The sequence below is a fragment of the Tachypleus tridentatus genome, chromosome 6 (genome assembly GCF_004210375.1).
Source record: "Tachypleus tridentatus isolate NWPU-2018 chromosome 6, ASM421037v1, whole genome shotgun sequence".
NCBI lineage: Eukaryota > Metazoa > Arthropoda > Merostomata > Xiphosura > Limulidae > Tachypleus > Tachypleus tridentatus.
Genome location: NC_134830.1, coordinates 168,708,173 through 168,717,047, shown reverse-complemented (window position 1 = coordinate 168,717,047; position 8,875 = coordinate 168,708,173). Strand labels below are relative to the sequence as shown.

General features: G+C 36.4%; 1 protein-coding gene across 1 annotated transcript; it reads right to left on the bottom strand.

Moving 5' to 3' along the window:
- Positions 1–164: 164 nt before the first annotated feature.
- Positions 165–2,151, bottom strand: LOC143251538 (uncharacterized). The gene is made up of 2 exons (XM_076502810.1): positions 1,901–2,151; positions 165–1,662 (listed from the first exon to the last, which is right to left on the bottom strand). Exons 1-2 carry the CDS (start codon positions 1,922–1,924, stop codon positions 784–786), a joined length of 903 nt encoding a protein of 300 aa, XP_076358925.1. The 5' UTR covers positions 1,925–2,151; the 3' UTR covers positions 165–783.
- Positions 2,152–8,875: the final 6,724 nt, after the last annotated feature.

The window sequence follows — 8,875 nt, the reverse complement described above, 5'->3', positions numbered from 1 at the left end:
TCTAGAAGTACAATAATTATAAATGTTTTTGTTTCAGGTAAAAAGCATTTAACTTGTTTTGTCGTGCAATGCGCGGTGGTTTGATTTCACGACAGTAAGCAACAGATCTCAAGTATTTGCTTTATTAACGCAAAACACTGAAAACACATGTGTATATTTAACACATCCAGACTAAGTGGGATACAACATCAAAATCTAATTAGAATGTTTTCAGAAAAAAAACCAAACGACATGCTATTTTAGTATAATACACCTGTGACGTCACCGAATTTTAATATAATAGTGAAGAATTACAAACTTATAGTTAAATATTCAAATTGATTCATTGATCTTATTCTACAGAAAGTATCTTCAGTAATATGCCTGCTATGAATTTTGTTAAACTTTAAGTTGAAATAATCTTTCAAATACAATAGCAATACCTCACTGTTTCGAAACGTTAGAATTGAATATTCAAGTTGGATAGAACAAAAGGGATAACTTCATAGTACCCGTTAGAATGGATTACATAGACACTCCTTTTTTCACCAACAATGTAAGCGCACTTGAAACAATAATTTTGATCACGTTTATCTTAGACTGATATTCAGCAGAGGAAATGGCCTTTTGATCTTACCGTATACAATAGCTAGCAGAATGTAAGCTGATAATAAAAGTTGGAGCGAATTATTGCTTAATTTTGGCATAAATTGTGCCCATTTTATCAAGTGCTTTAACCTAGTTACGAAACCTCTGGAAGAAACTGAAAAAAGCTTTTGCACCAACTTAATCTTTGATACCTTGTTAGCCCTTGTGACCACCAATTCTGTGATGGCCACTTCTATGTCCTCTTCTGCCATTGCTTCCTCCATGACTTCCAATATTATAACCACCATAGCTTCCCTTCTTATATCCTCCTCCACCTTTTTTGTAGCCATATCCGTCTTTAAAATACTTACCCCTATTTTTGAAGTCATTTCCATAGTAATTATCATAACCTCCTTTACCATACTTGTGGAAATCATCACCATATTGATTCTTATCAAAGTATGACTTGTCGTCGTATTTGTTGAATTTTTTACCAGCGTGATGATCATAATAGTCATTGAAGTCCTTATACTTTTTACCAAAGTCCCTGTCGTGATAGTCGTCGAAATAGGATTTCTTGTCCCCATACTCTTCCTTGTGGTAGACATTCTTGAAGCCATGTTTTTTATGTCCATAATCCTTGTAGTAGTCGTTACCAAGTTTACCTCCTTTGATTCCTGTACGACCATACTTATCAGAGCCGAATTTTTTCCCTCTGAGACCACCATCCTTGGAGTAGCCGTGGTTGTCCTTACCGTATTTGTCATAAGAATGGCCGCCTTTGTTATATTTATGCGTTCCGCCATAGTCGTCATAAACCTTATAGTTCTTTCCTCCATGTTTATACCTACCTCCGTAATCACCATAGCCACGGCTACCTTTGCGAGACTTTCCGTATTGACGACCACCTCTTCTGAGGTAGCTACCTCCTCTGTGTCCACCACCATGACCCCTAGGACGATACACACGGTAACCTGTTGCTGCTGGTTTCAGATCTGTCTGTTTACTTTCTGCTGCTTCTAGGTCATCTTCTTGTGCTTCGAGTTTTTTAGCGAAACTGATTGAGATCAGCAGGACCAAAAGACCGAGTTGGATCTACATTAGAAGACAATGATTATATCACCAAAGATATTTGGATCATCTGAGTTAGAGTGTCACTAACTGTCGGTATCAGACAGGGTTTTAGTTTCAATACAACAAATCAAATTTTTATTTTCCTTTTTTTAACTAAACACTTAGTATAGTTTATTTAATTATGATGTATTTACAATTAAATAAAACGGGAGCCGGAAGTCGTTAAACTACACTGGTGACATTTCTACTTCATACTTACCCATAAGACCTTAGACAGCTCCATTGCTAGAAACAAGATTATAAATTACTGGGTACAAGCCTAAGAGCAGCTTGCCGTGCTGGACAAACCGTCTTCACTGAGTAACAGCGCTAGATTGTTCTGTCACATGTGCCTTGAGGCAGACCTTAAATACGTTGCAATGGAGCTGACGTTTCACGAGAATAATGTGAGACGAAACGCGTGAGACATCATTAGTTTCAGGCATTTCAACCTCCCGGCAATCTCCTGACATAAAGAAAATACACAAAGCAAAGAAAATGTCTATTCTGTTATAGGAAGAAAATTACAATTAACTTTCTCGTCTTGTTGGGCGAAGAGGCGTGGCTACTGTTCAGTCGAGTGACCAGAGCCATTCGTCTGCATCCGTAAGTAATAAGTTTGCTCCATTTTAGTTTTTCTTTAACTTTGATGCCATCAATGAAATGTTATCCTGTAAACAGATTTCAAGCCGTTAGAGGTCACAACTGTTAGGCTATCATGTGACTAACCTTCTTCTATAACACTGTTTGTTTTAAATTAGTTTTAAGAACACCCATGATTTGTCAATTAACACAATAAAAGCATTAAATTCTCAGTTACATTTGGAAAAAAAACAAACTGTTTTCATAAGCCATTAACACAGGTTTGGAAATTGCTAACCACAAAATCCGGACGTAAGTAAAGACAGTTTTTTATATAAATAATCCCGTATAGAAATAGCACATTCATGTGGTGAATATATTTCTGTCAGCTCCAACCATAAGGAAGAAGCCTTAAAGTGATGCTAACATACAGATAACAATTGATTAATATTCTATTCATTTCGCTTATCGACAACATAAGATGACGTTTGTCATCAACTTCGTTGTTCTCTTTATTACCTTGACCAGTTGAATATGTTTCCGTTAGCTAGATAATTTATTTTCATAAATTCTCACATATCTCAATATTGTATGACGTTTGTCATTGAGCTCATTGGGCAGTAAACGTGCAGAGCCTAGTGTGTTTATCTCATTCATATGAACTAGTATATTCCCGACTTGAAATTATAGATTCCATGTTTATAACTCAACGTTGGTCTTGGTGTCTTATATATATATATATATATCTAAAGCTATTGTCAAAAGTAACAAACAATCGTAAGTGGCTATAAAACCACCGACACTATTGTTTCAATCATATAAAAAGTGTAATATCCATTGTACGAAACACTTTTTTAACTTTACAAGTCACAATAAAAAATAATATTCTAAATTAGATTTACAATATTACTAAATCCAAGATGTCACAGCTTGTTTCGTTTTCTATGAATTGGAACAAAATGCCTTCATAAAATGCATACACGTGGCAAACAGTCATGTATATAAGGCATGTGAATCATTTAAAGTAGAAAATTTTAAAATATTTATATTATCTGCTTTTTTCATTTAGAATTCACTAAATATTTTGCTACCTTGAGATTCCAATCACTGACATTTTTATCAGAAATCGGACTAGAGAAGGAATAGTCAAAAGTTGGCTTACATTTTGGAAAGCAGTTAAAGTTTGGTTAACCAGAGCATGTAGATTAGATGGGCCTGATTAAATAATATACTCGAATCCACAAGAAGTCCGAAATGGTTGTTTTAATTACATATCGCTCCCCCTTCTTCCCGCATTCTGATTTTTCCTTCATAAAATTAGTGAGTCGTGAGACGTTCAATTAAGAAACTTGTAGCCATTGTGTCAGTGTTAATGATACGTAAACTAATCTTTAGTAAAACCAAAACCAGCCAATAATATTTTATCTTACTCTCTCACTCCTCTAATTATAAAAGATTAAAATTCTCAATTTTTATTGTAATATGGTGTACTGGTTATTGTGATCGCATTTTCACTTTAAGAGTTTCTCATCACTAATTTCTGGTTCTTGTTTCTGTATTTTTACTAATACTATAAAGAATTTAAAAAGCTTATACTAAATATTATCCTAAGTATATTAAACGCACATTCTTTAGTTTGTGTTTGTTCTTCGCAGAAATAAAGTTTCAGATAAACTGTCAATCAGAACTGCCTAGACTGTCATAAATCGTTTGTTTTTTTAATTTCGCGCAAAGCTACTCGAGGGCTATCTGCGCTAGCCGTCCCTAATTTAGCAGTGTAAGACCACAGGGAAGGCATTTAGTCATCACCACCCGCCGCCAACTCTCAAGCTACTCTTTTACTAACGAATAGTGGAATTGATCGTAGCAGTATAGCACCCCCACGGCTGAAAGGGCGAGCACGTTTGATGTGGCGGGAATTCGAACCCTCGACCCTCGGATTGCGAGTCGAACGCCTTAACCCACCTGGCCATGCCGGGCCTTATCAGAAGTCATGCTTAGTCTAGAGCTAAAATGTGCCAAAACGTTAAACGCACATTTATGTATTTTAAAATATGAACCGATAAAAGATCTGTTTTATAAAATGTAACGAAACTGAACCAATATCTGAAGTTATCCAATAAAAATTGGATAAATAAAATATTAATTTTCAGATTAAAAAGGTGTTTATAAAAATATTATCTTAAGAACAAACTCATTTTTGTATGAATCTCAAATCAATCTTATAGTGAATGAAACTTATAACAGCTTATCTTCTCTCTTCTAGATATGAGTGACTTTATGATATTTAAAAAATGTTATGACATAAATAACTTAACCTTCTTTTAGAAACCCGGCATGGCCACGTGAGTTAAGGCGTTCGACTCGTAATCTGAGGGTCGCGGGTTCGAATCCTGGTGGCACCAAACATGGTCGCCTCTTTCAGCCGTGGGGGCATCATAATGTGACGGTCAATCCCACTATTCCTCGGTAAAATAGTAGCCCAAGAGTTGACGGTGGGTGGTGATGACTATCTGCCTTCCCTCTGGTCCTACACTGCTGAATTAAGGACGGCTAGTACAGATAACTCTTATGTAAATTTGCGCGAAATTCAAACAAACAAACAAACAATTAGTTCTTCTAGACATAGGCCTTATGATAAACAAACAACAACTTTATGAATATCTAAAAATATATTCCAATATAACTCAACATGTGATCTCAATCTTTGTTCCATTTTGGAAATTGGTTATAAAATTACAAATATCTCAAAAATAACAATACTTAAAAAAGCGAAACTTGTCATGTTTAATCAAATTTTACTGATGTCCAGTAAAGATTGATGTAAATCAATCCCAGAAAATATGTTTGAGACCAATTCAGAGATTAACCTGGTAAGTTTAAAGCTGCATATACACTACATGGCCAAAAGTATGGAGACACCCCTCCTAATTAGCAGGTTCAGCTACTTCAGCCACACACCTTGCTAACAGGTGCATAAAATCAAGCATACAACCATGCAATCTCTATATACAAACTTTGGCAGTAGAATGAGTTGTTCTGAAGAGCTCAGTGACTTTCAATGTGTCACTGTTATAGAATGCTACCTTTCCAACAAGTCAGTTCGTCAAATTTCTGCCCTGCTAGAGCTGCCCCGGTCAAATGTAAGTGCTGTTATTATTGTGAAGTGGAAACATCTAGGAGCAACAACAGCTCAGCCACGAAGCGGTAGGCCACACAAGTTTACAGAACGGGACCGCTGAGTGCTAAAGTGTAAAATAGTCATTAATTCATTACCGAGTTCCAAACTGCCTCTGAAAGCAACATCAACTCAGGAACTGTTCGTCCGGAGCTTTATGAAATGGGTTTACATGGCCGAGCAGCTGCACACAAGCCTAAGGTCACCATACACAATGCCAAGCGTCGGCTGGATTGGTGTAAAACACACTGCCATTGGACTCTGGAGCTGTAGAAACGCGTTCTCTGAAGTGATGAATCGCGTTTCACTATCTGGCAGTCTGACAGATGTGGGTTTGGCAGATGCCAGGAGAATGGTGCCTGCCTGAATGCATAGACCCAACTGTAAAGTCTTGTGGAAGAAAAATAATGGTCTGGGACTGCTTTTCATGGTTTGGGCTAGGAACTTTAGTTCGAGTGACATTCTAAAGAATTGTGTGCTTCTAGCTTTGTGGCAATAGTTTGGGAAAGGACCCTTTTTGTTTCAGCATTACAGTGACTCCCTGCACAAGGCGAGGTCCATAAAGACATGGTTTTCCAAGGTTGATATAGAAGAACTGGACTGGTCTGAACAGAGCCCTGCCCTCAACCCCATCGAACACCTTGAGATGAATTGGAACGCCGACTGCAAGCCAGGCCTTCTGGCCTGACATCAGTGCCAGACCTCACTAATTCTTTTGTGACGGAATAGGAAAGAATCCCTGCAGCCATGTTGCAAAATCTAGTGAAAAGTCTACTCGAGAAGCGTGGAGGTTGTTATATCAGCAAAGGAAGGAACAACTTCATATTAATACCCGTGGCTTTGGAATGAGATGTTCAACAAGCACATATGGGTGTGATGGTCAGGTATCCACATACTTTTGGCCATATAGTGTATACTACTGATGCTTAAGTCACGGTCAACACTTTAGAATGTCATTGTTACTGAGTGACGGTTCCAGTTTTATTTTCATCAATAACAATCGTGCTTATTTCTTAAACAACACAAGGGAACTGGTTTCTCAATGGTACAAAAATGTTAATCTTTTCCCTTTAACTCGAAAGTTGCTCTTTTCTTAAACTTTAATCTGTTTCATTTAATTCTCTTACGTTTTGAAGTCAAATACTTAATTGGAACTTTGGAACAATTTTGAATAAATAAACTGATATCTTATGTTTATGTGTTCTCTTCAGCACACTTGGTGAAGAGCTAATTCAATATAATGGAATCTTACACCTATTATAATTAATTTATAGTCTTATGAAACCTTCAACATATGCGATATTCTATTATAATTAGTGAAATCCCAATTTAAAATACTTTTAATAAAGAAAACTGAAAAAGTACAGTATCTTGTAGTGTATATTTTTATGTGAAATGAAACAAGTAAACGACTTGTTTACGTAGTGTACGTGAATCGAAAAAATAACTTATCTTATAGTGATTGTGAATGGAGACAAATGAACCTTGTGTATGTGAATGGAAAACTAACTTACATGCATGTTTTATATGAACTAAGATAAGTAAACGTAACCTTTCGATGTGTGTGCTTTTTTATGGGAAATAAATAAAAAATGTCGTAAAATGGACCGTTTCACAATCCGTGATGATGAGAAAACCCACTTGTAGGAAAAATTATGTGTAAAAACAGCGGTATGGATAGAGAAAGCACTATGTAGAGTGAACAACGTTTCGACCTTCTTCGGTCATTCTCAGGTTCACAAAGAAAGAAAGGGTTACTGACCGGTAGCTAACCACATGTTTGAGGGCGGTTGTGTAATTGAGTGTAGAATTGTAGAGAGTGTGCACACATGTTTGATTATATTTAATAATGTTGGTATTCTGTTTGTCAGTGTAGTTTTTACATAGTATAGACCTCAGTTTTGTGCCTGGTTTTTGAATAAATTTGGTATTAACTGGAATGTCATATTTTGTTACTAGTTTTTGTCAAATGTTGGTTATTTTTACCCTGATGCCCGTCATGGCCAGGTGGGTTAAGACATGCGACTCGTAATCCGAGGATCGCGGGTTCGCATCTCGCTCTTTTAGCCGTAGGGGCGTTATAAAGTGACGACCAATCCCACTATCGTTGCTAAAAGAATAGCCCAAGAGTTGGCGGCGGTGGTGATGACAAGCTGCCTTCCCTCGAGTCTTAAACTGCTAAATACGGGACGGCTAGCACAGATAGCCCTCGAGTAGCTTTGCGCGAAATTCAAAACAAACCCAAATTTTCCGCTGATGTCGGGAATATATGGTATGCAGCCGTATATGGTTTCGTGATTTTTTAAATCGTAGAACCATTTTACAGTTTGTGTTTTTATATGAATTGTAACAAATCAAACACCTTGCAGTATATATTTCACTTTAGTTCAAACAATTTTTCGATGGTTTTATGTGATCGGAAATGTGGATTTTATATAATGTTTAAAAGAGAAATATTACGTGTCACTTGTATAAACGTAATGCCCATTTATAGGCCGAGAAATACATTTAAAGTAAAAGAAAAACAGCTCAATTAGTTATCTTCTGAAAATTGACATCTTAGAAACATTTATATGGGCATGACACGAACAAAGACTTAGCCGTATGTGTTCGTTCCGGTCATGCTCTGTTTCTAGTTTTGTCAATCTTTCCTAGTAAGTGAATACAACTGTACTCTTGTTAGAACAAGTGAGGGGGGGGGACATGAGATTTGTGTTTGTTGCAGGAAAATCGTTACAATTTATTTCAATAGTAATTAAAACCATGTTAGTTTTTCCATACTATGTGAATGGTTTTGGTTTGCGGAAAGTGATGTGACACACATTATAAGGAAATGTGTCATTTTTCAAATTACCTTAAACTTCTAGTTAAATACATTGCAATTCTCTGACGAATTCATCCTATTGTCTCTGCTAAGGCAGAGATAGTAAGATGTTTCGCGTTTTCAGTCTATTTTAATGGTAATAGAGTACACACATATATATATATATATATCACAGGCATAAAGAAAAGTCTCTGGTACTGAAACGACAGTGATATGTAAACAAATTTGTTGAGAATTTCACTTTCTCAGAAAATTTGTGTCCAAGCGGTAATAAATAAATGAGGCCTGTGCATAGAGATAAAACTAACAATATTGAATAACTGATTGAAGTAAAGCCACATCGGGCTATCTGCTAAGCCCACCGAGGGGACTCCAACCTTGATTTTAGCGTTGCAAATCCGGAGACATACCGCTGTACTAAAAGGGGGGGGCAACTGATTGAAAGACAAGTATCACTTTTGTTTCTTCCGAAGTATTCTAGTTATACAAACTCTATAACGAAATGCAGTAATTGTTAAATGTTCCAAATTCGCAAGTTGTGAATTATCTACAAAATGTATTCGTTGTATTTCAGCTCAAAGTAAAAAGTTCATATATCACAAAGTAGGAAC

Coding starts and splice junctions, on each gene's coding strand:
- LOC143251538 (XM_076502810.1), bottom strand. CDS start 1,924: ATGGAGCTGTCTAAGGTCTTATGG. Junction 1,663..1,900: donor AGCTGTCTAAGGTCTTATGG/GTAAGTATGAAG, acceptor CTTCTAATGTAG/ATCCAACTCGGTCTTTTGGT.